The following is a 19,282-nucleotide window of genomic DNA, read 5'->3' as shown; positions in this document are numbered from 1 at the left end:
CAGCCGGGCCTTCTATTGGCACATGTTGTACAATAAAGAGATCTAAACGGAACTCCGCAATAATGTAATATGAATTCTGACGTTGGTGAAGCGAAAACAGGCCATTTTTGCGGATCTGGAGGTTCTTCTCAAAAAGCGGGATTGTCTCGGAAGAGATGCCGAGGTGGCGCGTCAAAGCCGAGAGCGGGAAATTCTTCAAAGGGAGGACTCTTCTCTGCTTCCACCACTCTTTAACAATATTGACAAAGCATTGGAATCTGAAGAGACTCTTCCGGTCACCAAGTAGACCTTGAGGCATTATGATATCTTTCTCCAGCTCAACCCAGGGAGTCATCCTGAACTACGGGCTCTTGCGTCGAATACCGGATCCCTAACTTGATGGCGACAATCAGGGAGACGTTGTTCACTTCTGCCACACGTTGGATAATTCTCGCACAACTGTAAAGCTCGAAAGTTCGACTTTTCAGGTATTGGTCCGCGTTGTATTTGGGGTTTAGTTCTTCCCATGATTTTGGAGGAGATTCAGAAGGAGATCATGATCATCTAAGTAGAATCGTCTGCTCATCCAGCGTTCCAACTTTCACCATCTCAAATGCCTCCCCATCCATGAGCTCGTCAATTATTGCACATCCAATCAAACGATATGAGCTTTCATCTGTATCCTCCTGCCGGAGTACGAGAGGGTAGCCCGAGCCATAAGCAACAAAAACCAAGTCACCTTCTTTGGCTTCCCCGAGTACAAACCCATGGCGACCGTTCTGAGTTGTGATGAAGGAGTATCCTTCCAGATGCCATAGTTGGTTCATTCTCTCTACAAGGGACTTTATTGTACGAAAAGCTGTCGTAGTCTTGCCTCGTCGCTGAAGCCAATTGTTGACGATGTTGTTCAGGTTTAAATTCGGCCGTGTATTGCGTGCAACAAACTTTTTGTCACATTCGGGAAACCAATTCTGGAGCTGTTTTATTTCGTCTACTTCTGGTGCACTTTGTTCTTCCCAATATACGCTTCGGAGAGGTGCTGTTGTACAAAAAATTTGATCAACAGCAACCCCTTTCAGAAGGAGTATACTAGGGTCCTCATGACTTAAGACATCATCGATGCGATCGTCGTCTTTAAATTCGAGGGGCGGACGATACTCCAAAAATCCATAGTCTTCCACTGTCCCTGAGTCCTACTAAGTTAGTTCGTTCAACAAAACATTTTGCAGAGAGCAAAGTCTAGAAAAGATTTCTTACAGTCCGGCACCCACGATGGCGTCGGCCTTGTTTCAAGCAAACCCCCTGGATATTGGAGAAGTTAGCAAGGAGGAGGAAATCACGGAGCGTTTATGTTGGGAAAAGTATTTCTACTTACAGCGTGTTTTCCTGCTTGTATGGAGTAACACGTCCAGACTTTTTTCGTGGGAAATTATTGCTCTAGTTGCAGATATGAAAACATCTGCTGTGCAAAGGGAATAGTCAGGAACCACAGACACCAACGCTGGGACAATTGACCGTGTGGCGAAGATGATATCTCTTGGATCATAATACTTCCGGTCTCCAAAATTGTCTAGCACCCAGGTTGCGTCATGTTTGTTGTTTTGAAAATCTCTTCGACACTCAATCATCTCCCAAATCTTCAAAAATAGCTCTAATGACCATTCAACTTCCTCGTTGAACGACTCCCACCTGAGTTCGAGCGTTCCACACCTCATCAATAAACTTCGAGCATGGACGGCTTCCTGCACCACCCATAGCCTGTCCCACCAACCTCCCTCGAAGGTCTTGGAACAGGCTTGGCGCTCTTGTTCGGTGGCCTGGTAGTCCTCGTTCCACTTCTGCGCAGTCTCGAATGCTATTGAAGTATCTCCATTCTCCTCGCCAAGCCAAATAAGAACATTCTGAGCCTTTTTGTAGACTTCGGCCATAGACTCGACCTGTCTGCTCCGTTCTCCAATATTCGATTGGTCGATACAAATTGCGTCGATCCAAAAAAGTGGTTCCGTGCTTCTATTCCTAAGAAACGTATCTCGGTGGCATTCTAGGAATTTGAAGAGATTCTTGGTGACTGAAAGCTCTTTCCCGCAAACTTGTATCGTAACTCTATCTGTATGATCTCCCCAGACGTACGATAAGGCGGTATATCTTGGATCTCCTTCGAAGTCCTCGTTATACCCCTCGAAAGCAGCCAAACCAAAACAGTCCGAATCCTCGCTTGGCTTTTCGAAAGTGGTCAAATGTGTGTGGAATAGCTCGCAACAGATCCGGTTGCCCTTTTCACCTTGAAGGACCTTAAGCAGCCTGATGGGGTGGTGACGTGTTTCATACGATAAAGCCTCGTAGACGTAACGTTCGTTTCTCGTTTCTAAGTCCATGGTAGTGATGCTCGCTCCGCCTCAAGGGGTTAAATTGGCTCTGAAGTGAGAAGCAGTTGGGAAGTTGGCAGCAAAATGAATTCAAGTGAGCCAGAGAGTTCAAGTTGATTGAGAGGCGTGGCTGTGATGAGGCTGAGCACCAGGCGGCATGCATGTTAATGCACGTAAAGATCGCAGAGTAGGGAGTTGCATTGAATGGTAAAAGAGTTGATTGAACTAGCTAGAAAAGAGCTTGAGTGAAGTGTGAAGCTTCAGGAAGTGAGTGCACAGATCCTGACTAAGCGGAGCGATCGCGCTAGCCCCAATTCAGTGATTCTCACTGCAACACATGTGATTTGATGTAGCATTCCTCTTGGCGAATCATTTTTCCGGGCATGCAGCAGAAGAAACTCCAAGCAAGCCTCAAAATCGATGCCTGGATTTCTGAAAACCTGCTAAAGAGATGAAATTGTTCAAGTCTCCCTGGAGCAGTCGCCCCCCGCCAATGGTATGCTTCCAAATTGCAACGGTAAAGTTGAGACTTGGTGAAGATATGAAAACGCGAAATAAATATCCAATTCTCCCCGGAGAAAATGGAGTCTTTCGACTCGCTGCTCGAGTGACCTGTGCACTTAGGTTTTCAGTGGTGCCTCCAGTGGCTTCACTTCAAACGAAAAATCGCAAGTTCGCCGCGAGTTATTGAGGGATGTGAAAGGTTGGATTACATATTGACAATCTTCGCACAGGGTATCTGATTTTTGCAATAAGCATCCATCTCCTTAAATACAATTACAATCTCATCCCCTCTAAAGCCTCCTTAAGCCCCACAACTCCCTTCTCCCTCTCATCACCAATCGTCTTCCTAATCTTCCTCTTAATATTCACAACCGGAAGATTAAATTTCTCATACTCCCTCCCACTCTCCCTACAAACCTCCTCCAACAACCTCTCCTCCTGCAAAAAACTCTGGCGGAAATGATACCACATCTTCAACAGCCTCTCCGGATCCCCTTTCGGCTCCACAAACTCGACTTCCTCATTAACTCCAATCTCTTCCCCGTCCCCTTTCTCATCACCCAAAACGATAATAATTTCATCTAGTTTAGGGAAGGAGCGGAGGAATGAAGCTTTGTTATAAGCTTCCCACGGCCGCTTAATATCCCCGCGGACATGATCGACTGCCACGGTGCGTACTTCGTCGAGTAAGGAAGAGGGGTCCTTGACCAAGGAACGAAAATCTCGTAAGGTTGAGTCGTAGCCCATTTCAAGATGCCGGGGGAGGTAGAGGGTGTCGAAGTGGGGGTTGAAGTAGATTTTGGGTGAAGAGGCGTAGGTGCCGAAGGAGAGGGTGTATTGATTCAGGGCGGAGAGGCGGGAGGAGTGGGTTGTTGAGAGAACAACCGGAGGTGGGGTTGGCGAGTGGAAAGTTTTTGTGGTGGGGTCGTAGGTTAGGGGAAGGGTCCGGCGGATTGTTGTTGCATGGAGGAAGATCTTCTGCCTCAGTTCCGTAGGAAGGACTGAGAACCGGGGAAAGGTGGTTTGTGCCGGGGTTGGAGGTATCATGTTGGAGATATTAAAGCGTTATTATAACCGCATGACCAGGTGAAAGCTGGAACTTGGTCTGATGGCAAAAGGGAGTTGAAGATTCAGGACTAGATGTCGCTGTTGTAGCCTCGCCAGTGTCGAAGATCTTGTGGTCGAACAAGATAGACAACGTTGGTGAAGGGGGTTGTAACGAATTTCGACGGTCTCCTGTTGAATGGCAGCCTAGCCTTGTGTCTCTTTTCTCAAAGTGGTAGAGTCGAAAGAGGTTCGTGATGTCGTATGACCGGCAGTGTTGATGACTGAGGTAGAGGGTAGCTAGCCTAATCCACCAAGAATTTGGGACGCTGATTATGTTGCGAATGACCTTAAAGATATAAAAAAGAGGGGAACAAGTTCCTAATTTATCAAGAAAGGTGAGAATGGGAAAATCTGGGGCTGCATGCAAGTCTGGCGTGAGAGAAACGCCTCTTTCAAGGGTGCACGAGGCTGAGAGCCTTGCCTGCATGAACGTCGATCGCGACGGCCAGTTGAACAACGCACGAGTACAAGGTAGATTAAATATTGAAAGGAAAAGAATGGAATGTCATTCTCATTCCTTCGAGGATCCGACAGAAGAAATCATGGAATATAAGTACTTCTTACATATCATTTCGGCATTTATGAAAGCGGAGTCGAGGGAACACCCTCCATCCCAGAAACTCGTTGAGTACAAGACAATAGAAGCTTTTCAGAAACCCCGCAAGAGTCTATCCGATCAAGAAACACCCACTTTATCCGGCTTTGATTGGAATACAGCTACTATACAGAAGTGGTGGGAATATCCTTGGGGGAGTGAGCCCAGGAGAGCCAAGATCCTGGCGAGACGAAGCCTTCCACCCCGCTAACAGTCAGAATCGTATGATTTTGAGGATAAACGGTTCAAAACCGAGGCCGCATCAGGGCTAGAGCCTGGTATTGGATGATATTGAGTGCTTCCTGCCGCGTCCGTCAGGGGTAAGAATCAGGTTTACAAGGACGCATTCGTTTTATTCACCGAGGGTGAAATAGGGGTATCTAATGGAGATGAGATGTTGAAGTGACGAATTGTTGCCGGAAAGGAAAAAGGCCGTTCATTAGCTCCACGGCTAGCGCATTTATAATCCGCTCCGCCATCCACCGCCTGCCACATTTCACCAAGAGGAATTCTTAGAGCTGTTCATATCAAGGAAATATCATGAATACGATAAGCGCTTTGCCCTTTTCTCATTGATCGTTTACAGCGGGGAATCTGCAGCTTTTCTGCCGGTGGTCACATTGGAGTTGTTAATAGGTCCGCAATACGCCAAAAGCGAAGCACGTGCCGAGCGGCAGAATAAATCCGAATAACTTCATGTCTTTTGAAACACTTTCCTACATCTCTGCCCCGCTTAAAAAGCCCCACTATCATCGAGAGTCAGCCATGGCACCAACAATACCTATGCCGTCGGCGCTGACTTTCGAGCTGATAGCTCGTTGCTCCGTAATTCCCACGATCCACCCCAAATCGCAAAAGCTCACCGGGTCCAGACCACCAAAGCTCGAGCAGCAATCCTTACCCTTCCTCATGGACCAGTCCAATTACCCCTGTTCATGCCAGTCGCAACGCAAGCCTCACTCAAAGGGCTGACGCCACAACAGCTGGAAGAGACAGGTTGCCGATTATGTTTGAACAACACATACCATCTTGGGTTGAAGCCTGGGCAAGAAGTGCTGCAGAAAGTTGGAGGAGCGCATAAGTTACAGGGATGGAAGCACAATATCTTGACAGATAGCGGCGGGTACATCCTCTCTCCTCGTCTCTGGAAACAAGCAATAACATGGTGTGCCCAGCTTCCAGATGGTGAGTTTATTGAAACTTGCAAATATCACAGAGGAGGGCGTGCGATTCCTCAGTCCGCATGATGGGACACCGATGCTCCTTACGCCCGAGCATTCCATAGCTCTGCAGAACACGATTGGCAGCGATATCATCATGCAGCTCGACGATGTCCTTGTGACCACCTCCCCAGATACGAAACGAATGCGGGAGGCAATGGAGCGCAGTGTAAGATGGCTGGACCGTTGCATTGCCGCGCATGCGAATCCTACTACTCAGAATTTGTTCTGCATCATACAAGGAGGCTTGGACCTGAAGATGCGGACGGAATGCTGCAAAGAAATGGTTGCGAGAGACACTCCTGGAATCGCGATTGGAGGCTTGAGTGGTGGGGAAGCAAAGGCGGACTATTGTCGTGTGGTCAACACATGCACAAGCCTACTGCCGGAAATGAAACCGAGATATGTGATGGGTATCGGATATCCTGAAGATCTGGTTGTCAGTGTTGCTCTTGGTGCGGACATGTTCGATTGCGTGTGGCCGACGAGAACAGCAAGATTTGGCAATGCTATCACCAAATACGGAGTTCTGAATCTACGGCATGCTAGGTATGCCAATGATTTTGGGCCAGTTGAGGAAGGATGTGGATGTGTCTGCTGTAGAATAGGAGAAGGTGGATTAGGTGTTACAAGAGCTTTTATTCACCATGTGGCAGCCAAGGAGACTGTCGGGGCTCATTTGCTGACCATGCACAATGTGTGGTACCAGCTAGCTCTGATGAGAAGTGTCAGGCAAGCTATCCTAGAGGATAGATATCCGGTCTTTTTGAAGCAGTTTTTCTCAGATCAGCATGGAGGAGACAAATCTAACTATCCGGACTGGGCTGTCCAGGCCTTAAATACTGTTGGGGTTGATTTGATGGAAGAGTAAAAGCTTAGAGGTTCGTTTTATAGAAAAAGATACCCCATAGATAGGCTTCAGAGTGGGTACAAACCCTCTGAATTGGATCAACCTTCCATTGTCCAATCATCAAGAGGGTTACATGCACATCAGTAGTGAAATACCTCCAGAGATCCTCAGCTCCAGCTACGATGTCTAGATTAGTTAAACTAGAGACACTCTAGAAAAGTTTCCGAGTTATCCATCTTACTTCAAATTAGTCTTTCACCAAGCTTCTCCTGCAGCAACATGCACCTAATATGCGGCCACATAAGGCTGATTTGCAGGGATGTCGCGTTAGTCGATGCGGCACGCGTTAGGGTAATTGCATGCTTCACTATTTTGACCTCACTCAAACGTTATATCACCCATCGAAGTAAACAACAGATATCGAGATATCCTCACGAGGAGTGGTGAAGTTTGGGCTCGTTGGAGCTTCAAGCTGCAATGGCGTTCTCACCGTCCCAAAACGTGGCTAAAGAAAGGACCCCGTTGCCACAATCAACAAACAACGACACTTTTTCGCATTCACCGAAACGGCTTTCTATCAGCGCAGCATCTGCAGCGTCTCTCCCTTCTTCACCTCCAAGCGTTTCTCCTAGTAGCGGCTTTCCCCAGCGGAAGAATTCCACGTCGTCGCCAAATGGCAAAATACCTCCGCGCAGCCCCCTCCATCGATCTCCCAGTTCCATGAGCCAGCACTCCCGCGCATCCACTCCAACACTACTGAGAAAAGCATCCATGAATTCTCTACATGGTGTAGGAGGCATCACACCTTCTAGAGCCTCGCCGTCTCGTCGCTCCTCTTCGGCGCAATTCACAAACGCTTCGACAATGGTTGGCAAATCCCCTCTTTCAGAGGTCGAAGATACGACACCACCTCCTCCACGACATACCCCAGCTTCTATTGCTACCAACCACTTCAAGACAGAGCTCGAATTGCTCAATAAGGAGGATGGATCGAGGTCTGCAGATACGATTGTGATCCTGCATGATTCCTGCTATGGTCATCGCTATTCTCGACCACGAACTTCGAAGGCTTCTCTAAGTACAATTGTTGAAAGACCAGAGAGGATTCATGCGAGCATCCTAGGGCTGTCGGTAGCATATGTACGTCTAGGAGAGCGGCATGCTGAAGGACAATACCCCCTGCACCCGAATAAAGATGCTTCGACTATCCCTTTTGTACCATTTCGAATCAGGAAGACAACTCGCCGATTGGCTCTTTCCTCGCAAGCTGTTACGAATGTCCATGGTACCAAGTGGATGGAGGAATTAAAAATCATGTGTGACAACGCGGAAGCCAAATTGGCCATGAATGGAAAGGAATTGACTCGACCTGATATGAGTCGAAGCCCGGATCAAGACGTCCCCCCGAAGTTGCATGAAGGAGATCTTTACTTGTGCTCAGAATCGTTGAATGCAATGGAAGGAGCATTGGGAGCTGTATGTGAAGGTGTGGATGCAGTATTCCAAGGATCAGCGAGTGGAAAGGGGCCACATCGAACGTTTGTTGCGATTAGACCTCCGGGACATCACTGTTCGGCCAGCTATCCTTCTGGCTTCTGCTGGTTGAACAATATTCATGTTGGGATTTCTCACGCTGCTCTTACCCATGGCTTGACACATGCGGCCATTATCGATTTCGACCTTCATCACGGAGATGGATCTCAGGCAATTGCATGGGATATCAACAAGCGCGCTGCAACTGCTGCGAAGAACGCCCTTCCCTGGAAAAAGACATCGGTTGGATACTTCAGTCTACACGATATCAATTCGTATCCGTGTGAAATGGGCGATGAGGAGAAGGTCAAGAATGCCAGTATTTGCATCGAGAACGCCCATGGCCAGAGCATCTGGAATGTTCACCTACAGCCATGGAAGAGCGAATCTGAATTCTGGGATCTCTACGAAAATAAGTATTCGATTCTATTGGAGAAGACCAGGAACTACCTACGGGCACAAACCGAACGTCTTCGAATGATGCCAAATGGACCCAAGCCGAAAGGAGCCATATTCTTGTCAGCTGGTTTTGATGCAAGTGAATGGGAAAGCTCGGGAATGCAGCGTCACAAGGTAAATGTACCAACAGAGTTCTACGCCAGGTTGACTCGAGATGTGGTCAAACTTGCTGCAGAAGAGGATACCGCGGTCGACGGTCGGGTCATTAGTGTTTTGGAAGGCGGCTACAGCGATCGAGCACTGTGCACTGGTGTGTTGAGCCATCTTAGTGGTATGTCCGCCGGTGACCCAGTCATCATCAAGAAAGAGCTCAGCCCTACTGGTCTTGCGTATGAAATGGGCCAAAAGATCAATGCTTTTAATGGGGTTACGGCAGCAGAGACCGTGTCAATGGGTGTGCAAACCTATGATCCATTATGGTGGAGTGTACAGAGACTGGAACAACTTGATGCCTTGATCCGACCCGCACCACCTGCTCCAGAACCAAAACAGCGAGACCTGACCCCACCAACATATTCCTCGCCAACCCAGTCTTTCATTGCAAAGGTCACATCTCCTAGTGGACGACGAGCTGTGTCGAGTATGTCAAACTTAGGCAATGGCTCTCCACGCCCAATCTCAAGAGCGCCAACTCCTCCGCCTCCTGAGGTTGACTGGACTGTTGCTGCACACGAGTTGAGCAAGATCCTCATTCCTATCGACCGACAGACTATGAGTTGCAAGCCGGAGGATTTATCGGCAGAAGCAACCCGTGCTAGAAGAGACCGCCAATCTATCATCACACCTCCCACTTCGAATTCTGGATCTGAGCCTCTTGATAACCCATCTCAACGAATGGCATTGAGGGCACGAAAGCCCGCCAAGCCGTTAGTAGAGACCGTGGAAGAAGATGATGCAAAGAAGCCGGCTGCAAAGACCAATCGTAGAAAGACTGTTGCTGGTGCGGCTATAATCGCTGCTGAGAAGGTATGCTTCGTGCTAAAGATTCAAGGAAGATATGCTGACACTGCTTTCAGGCCGTTTCCAGGAGCACAACTCCGATACCCGAGCCAAGCTATCCAAAGCCAACGAATCAATCAAGCCGACGACTCAGCCTCATTTCCAACTCAGGATCTGCTACGTCAGAAGCACCATTACCAAACGGGCACAACAGAGTGCCTTCTTATAGTCGACCTGCAACTTCGCAAACTATTAGACCTGATTCTTCAATGAGCTCCCGAGGCCACTCAATACCTCCCGTCGTTGTAAAGAAGACAAGAGCTCCAGCTCAACCCCGTCCTGAAGCAAAGACATCTCGGGTACGGAAGAAGTCACCGCTGAATGAGGGTGGTGCGGCTGCCTCTGGAAGCACTTCAACAGCAGTCCCTCAGTTGACTTCGAGTGATGTTATACTTCCTTCAACCGAAACATCAAGCTCTCAGACTTCAGATATTGATAACTTGACGTCTGGGATGAAGAAAATAAAGTTGAATCTTACTACCAAGGCCCAGCGGGAAGCGAAGGAACAAGCAAAGCAAGCAGCGAAGCCCGCATCGAAACCTGTAGCCATCAAGCCGAAGCCTCGCCCAGCAGAGTCCCGCATTCTTCCACCAGTAGCTGAACCGGCTTCAACGAACGGATCTTCCGCTACCGCTTCTCAACCTCAGCCTTCTGAGATGCTCCCTCTAGTGCCGTCAACACCTCAATATTATCTGCCAGCATACGTTCAGCATGCAGCCGAAGTTCCTTTGCCTGCGAGCTCTCCGCCAGCTCCGTCGTCATACCCAGAACTAGAACAAGGACCACCTATTCCCAAACCCGCCCCTCAACCCGCATTACATCCTGCCCCAGAGTCAGAGCTCTTCGTGCACTATCAACCAGAAGGTCCACAACCAGGATCGATGATCCAACAAGAACCTCTCAAGTGGCTACCTCCAAACACATCCACGCCATCACCAATGAAGCGGGGCGATTTGCCCGTCTTTACGAGCACGAGTACGATACCGTTCGGGCTGTCGAAGGCTAACGGTGAAGTGAAGAAAGATGAGAATAAGGGTGACGTCGATATCTGGGAGATTCCAGAGACGCCTAAGAAGTGATCGCGCTTTTCTTGTTTCGAAGGTTTCTTTGGTTTGGGAAATGGCAGATTGGTTGTATCAAAGCGGTTCCCTTTGTCGAATTAGCGGGAGGTTCATTAATTAGTGTGAAGGTTTTCTTGATACGCGTGAGGGTTGAAGAAGGAGATTTGTTTGATACCCTCCAAGTCGGTTGTGGCTTTTTGTATTGATAATTTAAGACTTTTTCAATGGTGTATCTGTATTGACATATCCAGAGACGGTGCTGTGAGAAATTTTGATTGATGTCGAAGCCCAAGTGGGAAATATTACGGGTTGAGTGAGAGGTTCTCAGCCTTGGTAGTTTACAAGTCGAATTTTGATGTTTTTGGTTGTGTTGCTTTGAGTGGAGTGTACTTCTTCATCGCTGAGGGCCATATGAAAGCTTTGGGGTACATAAAAAGCGCCACGGCTCCATTTCTGATGACCAGTTCTCGAAGGCCTGGTGGGGTGTACGGTGCAGGTCCGACGCTTAGAGGAGTTGCAGGTGCACGTAGCCATGCTGCCCCGTTTGACGGAGGCATCTTGAAGAGCTGAACAGATGGAGTAGAACCAAACTCTTTTCGGGCTTTGGGGGAGTAGGGAAAAAATGACAAATGGAGTAGAGATCTGTCTGGTATATTGTGAAGTCTGCAGAAGAGAGAGTGTTGGGTCGAAGAGGCAAGCAGAGGTGTCCATGGATCGAGCCTCAAGAGAAACGTACGTTTTTGTCTCGCAAGCCACCGAGGACATCGGGGGGGCGAAAATGTCCGCAATGCTCTCTTTCTGGATTTCAAGTCCTACACCCATACTTTTTGTCTCCGTTCCGCGAGCAGGGTAGCTGAATACCGTAACGTTTCTACGACACAGAGTTAGCGCATCTAAATACAAAAACAGCTCAGAGTCTCGCTTAAACCAAGGCGTTCAGGGGTTCATCACCCAGGAGATGTCAATTTGTTCAGACGAAGATGCTTTGATCTCGTTGCCCCATTTTAATTGGATCTTCCTTGATGACTGAGAAACAGCCCGATTGGAACTTGGGCTGCGACCCAGAAGTCCACCGGGATAACAAAGGCGGAAGTTGTACCCCGGCTGGGGCCGAGAGCGATGTGCTGAAATTGAGAGGAGAAATTCACTGGACAATCTCAATCTCAATGTACCAAAGCCTTTCGTACATTGAGTGCGCAATTGCGCCACTTCCCAGAACATCAAATCAACCAAATTCCTGATGACAAACGATAGATTTTATTTCGATCTACTTGAGATACATTCACAATATATCTTGGCTAGTCGGGAGGTTCCAGGTTCTCAACCAAATTCCTGATTGGCAAAATCTGCTGAATGGTACTTCCACCAGATACCTCTGAAAGTATCCTTTGACACTCACCGCATAAGGTATACCCCAAACGAGCACACTCCTGCAGCGCCAACAAAGTCAACGAAGCTGTTTCCTCGTTCGCTGCCATTCCCACATCAAGAAGCAAATGAAACTGGGCACTATGAGCTGCAGGAAACTCCGCCTTGGCTAACAAAAGGAGCGGAAGTGCAATTCTAGCACCAGCCTTCACCAACTTCTCAGTTGCCTCCCTTTGTTCCCCTTCAGCAGCCCAGTAAAGTGGTGTCTCCCCGCAATGTGTTTCAACCTCCAGATCTGCACCGCGGTCAAGAAGATCTTGCAAGATCTTTTGATTATCCCTAGCAGCGTAGTGCAATGCTGTTTCGCCGTCCCAGTTTTGGGCATTGATATTTGCACCCTGCTTCAGAAACAACTCTATCAGTGGTCTTAAGTCATTCCAAGCCGCCCAATGAAAGGGTGTCCGTAGATCGTGTATCGTCGCCACCTCTACTTCTGCTCCTCTCTCAACCAAGAACCCGGCGATCTGTTCATGGGAGCGGAAAGCTGCAAGGTGGAGAGGGGTCATTCCCTGATCATCCCTAGGGCTTGCCTGTGCTCCAAACTGGAAGAGTAGTTTAATAATCGTCATGTGGCCTTTCTCGGCAGCGTGGTGGAGCGGCGTGTATCCCATATAGTCTTTAGCATTGGCATTGACCCGATGTGACAATAATAAGAATGCCGCCCCGGCGTGACACTCGATTGCTGCCACGTGAAGTGGGGACCGATTTTCCCACTCATTCGGGTCCCACCCTGCGGCCACGAGTTCCTTGATAACATCCAGAAGTCCCAGGGAGGATGCATAATATAGTGCACCTTCATCAGGAAATGGTATGAGATGGCCGAGGCGGATGAGTTGCCAGCTGGACAACGCATCCGCCGAAAGTAACAATTTGAGAGCAAGGGGGGTCAAAGGCTTTTGTTGTTCCACAGGTAACATGTTGATATGTGTAAACCAACTCGCTGAGGCGTATGTTATAAGGGGAAATGCAGCCAAATTCCCCAATGATCCCGTCTTTGTAGCAGTGTTGGCATAGTGCAAGACGTATAAAAGACAACATTCCGCGATGAAATAGTGTGCGATATGACTTGATATGGCGAAGTACTGTGCTGGCCCTTTTCGTATTCGATCTGAGATCAGATACTCCTTGACAGAGAAATGTGCTAGAGTGACGGTCCCCATCCGCGAGAGCCGATCTCTTCCTGCATCGTTAACGGACACCAGGCTGGAGAGAATTTGGAGGACGCTTTCCGGATCCGGAAATCGCTCTTCAGGATCGAATGGAGGATGTGACAGAGGTCTGACCACAATGGCTTCTGCGAGCTCCGCAAGCAGGAGGGGACGATCCGAGAAAGCTAGCCATAGCAACGCTTTCATTGCATCCTCTCGGTAAGCATCATCTATCTCCAAGAATAGGCGGGAATACGTGTCGTCCAGGGTCTTTGGCAGGCCATGGAGAGCTTTGCGAATTAAGCTCACTTTCAAGCACCGCTTCAGGGCATCTAATTGACAGACTACCCACCGAAACCTAAGAAGAAGTCAATAAAGAACCGAAATGGCTTCAGAACTTACATTCCGTTAGCTCCTTTCGCTAATGTCACCTTAATCTCCTGCTTGATATTGTCCGGCCATTTCTTCAGTTTAGGATCCGTTGCAAGCACGCTCGAGATATGTGCCTGAATGTCCCAGTCAACCTCGACCCCCGGAAGCGAAATTGGCTGGCTTGTGATCAAAGGTGCAAGATTCTCTTCAACATCCAGTTCCCGTCGACTAGTGACAAGGGTATGAAGATTATACATCGTCCTTGATTTGATATTCGAGAGAACTGCCAGGAGGGAATCTCTCTCTTCGCCCTTTGGGCACTCATCCAAGGCGTCGATGACGACGAAAACATGACCCAAACTCTGGATGACTTCGCATAGCATTCCAGTGAGTTCATCTAGCCCTAGCCGAAGCTTACCGTGATTGCAGCGCTCATAGAACTAGCTAATATGCGGCCGCAAGGTGGTGAGACGGGTACACAACTAAGCAACTAGTGATGACAGGCAAGCTGTCACCTCCTGTTTTGCTGTGGTATTGAAGTCGAAATAGAAATATGCAACGGCATAGTCAGGCTGGAGCTCGGAGAATTGTTGTAGATGTCGAATTATGGTTGAGCTGGAAATGTTTAGTCATTTATGTCTCACGGAAGGAAAGCCTAACCTCAAAATGGTCTTCCCGCACCCAGCTACCTTTTTCTTAGCTCTCATTCTAATTATAATGGTAGGAAGAGAATAACTCACGAATACCATACAGCCAAAGAAAAGAGTTGGGGAACTCTCTCCAATACTTGAAATCAGGTCGAGTTATCAGCCACTGCCCCGTCTCTGGTTGACACTTCCTACAGGAGGCGTGAAAGTTGACAGACGGGTCGGTTGTCGACAGCCATTTGATAATGGCTTCTCGATTCTCGTCTAATTTCTGAGTCTCAAGGTGATTTTTGATGTCTGAGACATCGCGACTAATGGCCAGAGACAGGGAACTGGATGACAGTCAGGTAAGAGAGACGAAAAATTTGCTGGGGAAGATGAGAAGAGGACCCACTTCTGATCTGTGCTTAAAGCAAGAACGAAGAAAGATTTATATCTTCCGATATCGAGCAAAACCTGATCGATTTCCTTGCTGTGCAAAGGCCACTTCAATGACCTCAGCGCAAGCTTCACCTTGCTCGCGCCCTCCCCTGGGTCGAGCTTGGATAATAATGCTGTTAATTCCAGCAGGCATTGCTCCAATAGCCCATCTTTCTGACTGATAAGGCTGAGAGTCTGTAAAAAGCGAGGTTGCGGTGCATTAGCTAAATCGGCGACATTGACGAGGATATCCTGGAGCGAATTGACCTCATTTCGAAGTCGCTCGATATCTCTTCGGGCGTCCTTGACGTTCAGATAATACGTCCTGCAGAGATCAAAGACTTGGGCAGATATCTGGATCACTGCAACAACGCTGGCAACAGCACTGAGCCCGTCCATGAGAGAGCATCGTTGTGCGGTTGATAGAACGGAGTGAAGTCCAAGCCAGCCTCGCGGACTTTATTGCTCAACTCGCTTAACCTCAGCCCCTCCCCAGTACCGGTCTAAAAATAGATCACATCGACAACCTAAACTTGAAGGACTTTTCCCACCCTGAAGTCCACAATATTGAACTTTTGTTTCTGGAAAATTAAGGGCTCCCTAAGAGCGCAGCTTGCACACGTTCGGATTCAGAGCCTCTTCCCTTACGTCCATTTGAGACTACAACAAACAACCTTCAAGCCCACTGCATTGGATGTCGAGGGAATACCTTCTAAGTATCAGTTCCAATTTTGATTTTCGTCCTTTCTGTTGAGAAAATTCCTGGCGAGAATATATGGCAACTTGTTAGTCCACCGCGTCCAATCAGCCTCGTCCTATCACGACGGCTAGTTTTGAAACACGACAGCCAACTGCAATTGGTAGCCTCACCCCTCATCTTTCATGCAACACGGAGGAGTCAGCCCCGCCGCATAAGGAAAGGGAGCCTCGTGAAGTTTGACAGATATTGTTGTCGTAGACTTGGCAAAATCACTCACTCTTTCCGTTTCAGGCAACTTGAGCTTCTTGGACGTTTTGGAATATCCAAACTTCTCATCTCTCCGATCCTCAAGCTTTGAAGAGGCTGAGAGACTGACATTCCCTTCATTGCCCGGTGCTTCATCCTCCTCCATTACCTCAGCCTCGACCTCTTTGAAGCAATCCACTTCAAGCTCACCTCCCATGAAACTGTGCAAAATGTACCTACCTCCCCCTCTCTCATGCATCACCAAGTAACATTCCCCAGGGCAAAAGCAACCTGCACAATCTGCTCTCGCACCTACATCCGCTCCTTCACACGACCCTCCAAACACTGCCCCGCTTGCGAAACCGCGCTCTCCCTCCAAACACAAACCCTCCAAAACCCGCCGCCATACAACCCCTCCACTGCCTTCTCAAAACAAGAACAAACACTCGTTGCCAAAGCTTTCTTTGACAGACCGGCGGAAATGAACTTGAAGAGCAGGGAGATACGGTTTCCGGATGGGACGGTGGCGCGAGAGGAGTATAATACGAGTAATGGGGTGTGGAAGTTCGTTGAGGGGGCGTTCGAGTGGTGGAGTGGAGGTGTGAAGGTTGCTTGACACTTGTCTTGGACGCAGAGATGGAGAAACGGAGTATGGTGTTGGGAGATTGCTTGGGTAGGAAAAGGACAGAGATCATATACCAATATACACGAATTTACGACTCCCGAAGCTTTGGTGTGATAAACTTGCACCAAATTTCATGATTCATTCCCACATCCCCAAACGCCGGGGTATCTATCGATTCTCCTACCGTAAAGTCATCACTCATCATCACTCTCATCCAGTCCGTCCAGGTCGTCACCTCCCCTCTTCCCATTGTCAAACCAGCCGCCGAAGTCAAGCTTCATCAGGAGCCTATCAACTCTTCCCACCTTCGCAGGAACATAAGCTCCCTCTTCACCAAGAATAAGCTCCGCAAATCCGCTGTCCCACCCCTCTTTCTCTTGATCAATATCCCGCAGGCTCTTGACCAGCTCTTCGATGGCGCTCTTGACCCTTTCCGCAATGACAGCCAATTGCTCTTTGACATCCTTTTCTTCTTTATGGAAGTCCGAGAATGCGTCCACAACGCCTTCATCAGCCTCCAAGTCCAAGGACTGCCAGATTGAATGGACACGGTGAACAAGTGCTACCAGGTGATCGATTTGTTGAAGGAGATGGTAAAGCGGGTCAGTGAACGAAGAATTGGTTAGGAGTAGGCTCGTTGCCAAAGCAGAGATATACCTCCTATGAGCATCGGCAAGTGACTGCGGGTCATGCGTATGGTTTGTGCTGGTAGTTGTTAGTTCCCGTCCTGCTTTCAGCCAGATGTCTTCATCGTCGTCAGCGAGGCTCTTCGATGAGGTAGGCCTCGACTCTGTCTCGCCGATAAGCCAATTTTTGAAGCCAAGCCATGTTCCTTGGACTACTTCGCCTTGCAGATAGGCTTCAGTCTCTCCAAGGAAGAAGACTGCTGCGCTGCTGGTTGCCCATACGCTCCGCATAGCCTCTGATCTCTCCTTCATCCGTTCTCGAATTGTCAGGACTTTACTTCTTCCCACCGTTGAACTACCATATGGAGGTCCAGGTGGTGCTGGATGATCGCGCCGTAAGGAAGTAATCTTCCATAAATCCGTGAGACGCAGATGTGCTCGATGTATTGACAGAAGATATGCATTAATACTGGAGTAGCTCTGCACGTCTCCAAGTGTAAGGAATAGATCCAGTGGTGACGGTATATGTAATGTCAACGACACTGGAACTGATAGCAGCAGATTTCTAAATGGCGTAGAAGCAATGTTAGATGCTGCTTGCGGAGAAGAGTTGCCTTTAGAAGGCGGTGTCGAGGTTCCCTTGACCAGAATCAACTGTACGAGATCTCGTGCAAGTTCAAGAAGTTCATCTTCATCTTGATCCTCCTCGTGCTCACCCTGTAATGAACCCATAGCAGCCCATGTTCTGGCTAAGATTGCCGAGACTTCGCCATCCTTGACAACAATATTTCCAAGTCCGTCTCGCTTTTCATAGGCTAGATTATCTGATCGCCGCCATCGTGATCTGATCTTGTCGTCCGTTTCGGTAATCAAAGCTATTGCAAACTCGCCACGACCCAGTAAGAAGAATTCTCGGAGAAGTGATAGAATCTCAGTTACTCTGCTAAGAGGCAATAACTTTTGAAGTGTTGTTTGAGATAATGACAACCGTATCGACGCGATTACTCGGGAAAAATTTGCGTTGTTGATAGGAAATTTCAGGGTTGATAGTTGCTGAAGATGTGACGAGAGTAGATCCAGTTCAGGAGAGCTCGCGCTTGATATTCCCTTCACACGGATGTGGTTCAAGGATCGGCCAATAAATAGTAACGAAGATGCTGTAGAGGCGGAAACAAACGCAGGCAATAACTCTCTTTTGCTCGTAACCTCCTATTAGAAGTCAGTGCCATACCCCAAAAACATCAGTGCACTTACATAAACATCACCTTCAACTATTTGGACGAAAAAGTCTTCCCGGCCAAAACTGGGCAACCTTCCATATAGAATCCAGGCAGAGACCTGCTTCAGCCACGCTGTCTCTGCGACCGTCACCAAACTTAACGCTGCCTCTTCAATATCAACATATCCCGTCTGCATAGCAGCACAGAGCCGGTCAATGACCATGGCACCAGTGCATTTCTTGTCCCCACCATTGCCTCGCATCATGAATTCCACCACTTCCAGGAACCACTCCATCCTCCTTGTCCATCCCGAAAACTCCCCCACTATGGCAGTCAATGGCACAATATTGTAGGCCCCTACGTTGCGTGCATCTTTCTTCAATATACCATCTTCAACCTCCAGCACTTTCCTTTGGAAAGCGGCCAGATGTGTAGATCTGATAGCCGTAGCAACAGCCTGACAGATACTCGATTGATGCAAGGCTACAATGGTAGAAGTATGGGTTAGGAGCTCGCAGTGGAGATTGCTCAGGTGGTCTATGGAGGAGAGGAGGGCTTTCTCCGGTGGGGAGAGGATCGAGGATGGGGATGAGTGGTCGGCGGTGAGGAGTGGGGAGGGGTGACCGGAGAGGGAGAGGAGAATTTCGTGGAGCATTGTGAATCAGGTCTGCACTCTGTCAATACACAATTCAAAAACATTCTTGTGTACGTACCTGGCGGGAGGTCCCTTTCGTGCTCTGAACTTGTCGAGAAGGTCTTGAGTTAGCAGAACGAGGGTGCCGAGAAGCTCAAAACGGCACATTGAATCATTGCATTGCTTTCAAGATGTCTCTTGTACTTGTGCTCATTCTGTGAGAAAAACCGAGGGGTTTGAGTTGTGGTTGTGCGTAGATGAAGCTTTTGAAAGTTCGTCGCGGTTTTGGAAGACGCGTTTCCTGCACGTGACGCGTCTTCGTCATCAACGTCCATCCTCTTCTGAAAATCCTCCTTTACTTGCCTCTCTTCAGTTAAATCAGACTTACGAAATAACAAGTGGAAGTTCCCATACCCTTGCAGAAATAATTCAAACGCCATAATCGTCATGACTCTGATTTTTGACAGCGATACTCGGTCATTCTTCATTTTGCAGTCAGAGCTCAAAGTTGAGATTGCCGTGCCTGAGCATTTGTTAAAGCTT

The 19,282-nt window shown here is 48.4% G+C and overlaps 7 protein-coding genes across 7 annotated transcripts; 3 read left to right on the top strand and 4 right to left on the bottom strand.

The window, feature by feature from the left end:
* Nucleotides 1-297: 297 nt before the first annotated feature.
* On the bottom strand, nucleotides 298-2,571 carry K444DRAFT_610903 (HET-domain-containing protein). The gene is made up of 3 exons (XM_024879844.1): nucleotides 1,355-2,571; nucleotides 1,237-1,281; nucleotides 298-1,165 (listed from the first exon to the last, which is right to left on the bottom strand). The coding sequence occupies exons 1-3, from the start codon at nucleotides 2,352-2,354 to the stop codon at nucleotides 540-542; spliced, it is 1,671 nt and encodes a 556-aa protein (XP_024739785.1). The 5' UTR covers nucleotides 2,355-2,571; the 3' UTR covers nucleotides 298-539.
* Nucleotides 2,572-3,122: 551 nt separating this feature from the next.
* Nucleotides 3,123-3,896, bottom strand: K444DRAFT_627745 (uncharacterized protein; the record flags this gene model as incomplete). The annotated part of the gene is made up of 1 exon (XM_024882843.1): nucleotides 3,123-3,896. The coding sequence occupies one exon, from the start codon at nucleotides 3,894-3,896 to the stop codon at nucleotides 3,123-3,125; it is 774 nt and encodes a 257-aa protein (XP_024739784.1).
* A 1,438-nt stretch (nucleotides 3,897-5,334) lies between these two features.
* K444DRAFT_523775 (Queuine tRNA-ribosyltransferase) lies at nucleotides 5,335-6,642 on the top strand (the record flags this gene model as incomplete). The annotated part of the gene is made up of 3 exons (XM_024874314.1): nucleotides 5,335-5,376; nucleotides 5,424-5,674; nucleotides 5,727-6,642. The coding sequence occupies 3 exons, from the start codon at nucleotides 5,335-5,337 to the stop codon at nucleotides 6,640-6,642; spliced, it is 1,209 nt and encodes a 402-aa protein (XP_024739783.1).
* Nucleotides 6,643-7,098: 456 nt separating this feature from the next.
* Nucleotides 7,099-10,691, top strand: K444DRAFT_642033 (Arginase/deacetylase; the record flags this gene model as incomplete). The annotated part of the gene is made up of 2 exons (XM_024884693.1): nucleotides 7,099-9,579; nucleotides 9,630-10,691. The coding sequence occupies 2 exons, from the start codon at nucleotides 7,099-7,101 to the stop codon at nucleotides 10,689-10,691; spliced, it is 3,543 nt and encodes a 1,180-aa protein (XP_024739782.1).
* A 1,280-nt stretch (nucleotides 10,692-11,971) lies between these two features.
* K444DRAFT_586294 (uncharacterized protein) lies at nucleotides 11,972-15,102 on the bottom strand (the record flags this gene model as incomplete). Its single annotated transcript, XM_024877966.1, has 7 exons — nucleotides 14,663-15,102; nucleotides 14,362-14,600; nucleotides 14,282-14,306; nucleotides 14,113-14,236; nucleotides 13,652-14,061; nucleotides 12,857-13,607; nucleotides 11,972-12,775 (listed from the first exon to the last, which is right to left on the bottom strand). Exons 1-7 carry the CDS (start codon nucleotides 15,085-15,087, stop codon nucleotides 11,972-11,974), a joined length of 2,778 nt encoding a protein of 925 aa, XP_024739781.1. The 5' UTR covers nucleotides 15,088-15,102.
* A 553-nt stretch (nucleotides 15,103-15,655) lies between these two features.
* K444DRAFT_352819 (uncharacterized protein) lies at nucleotides 15,656-16,351 on the top strand. The gene has a single exon (XM_024872110.1). It carries the CDS (start codon nucleotides 15,888-15,890, stop codon nucleotides 16,248-16,250), a length of 363 nt encoding a protein of 120 aa, XP_024739780.1. The 5' UTR covers nucleotides 15,656-15,887; the 3' UTR covers nucleotides 16,251-16,351.
* A 102-nt stretch (nucleotides 16,352-16,453) lies between these two features.
* On the bottom strand, nucleotides 16,454-18,760 carry K444DRAFT_627740 (Spc97/Spc98 family protein-like protein; the record flags this gene model as incomplete). The annotated part of the gene is made up of 2 exons (XM_024882842.1): nucleotides 16,454-18,094; nucleotides 18,140-18,760. The coding sequence occupies 2 exons, from the start codon at nucleotides 18,758-18,760 to the stop codon at nucleotides 16,454-16,456; spliced, it is 2,262 nt and encodes a 753-aa protein (XP_024739779.1).
* Between the last annotated feature and the right edge of the window lie 522 nt (nucleotides 18,761-19,282).

The sequence above is a fragment of the Hyaloscypha bicolor genome, assembly GCF_002865645.1.
Source record: "Hyaloscypha bicolor E unplaced genomic scaffold K444scaffold_53, whole genome shotgun sequence".
In the NCBI taxonomy this organism is placed as follows: Eukaryota; Fungi; Ascomycota; class Leotiomycetes; order Helotiales; family Hyaloscyphaceae; genus Hyaloscypha; species Hyaloscypha bicolor.
Note: the sequence above shows the minus strand (reverse complement) of the source record. Positions and strands in the feature narration are given on the sequence as shown.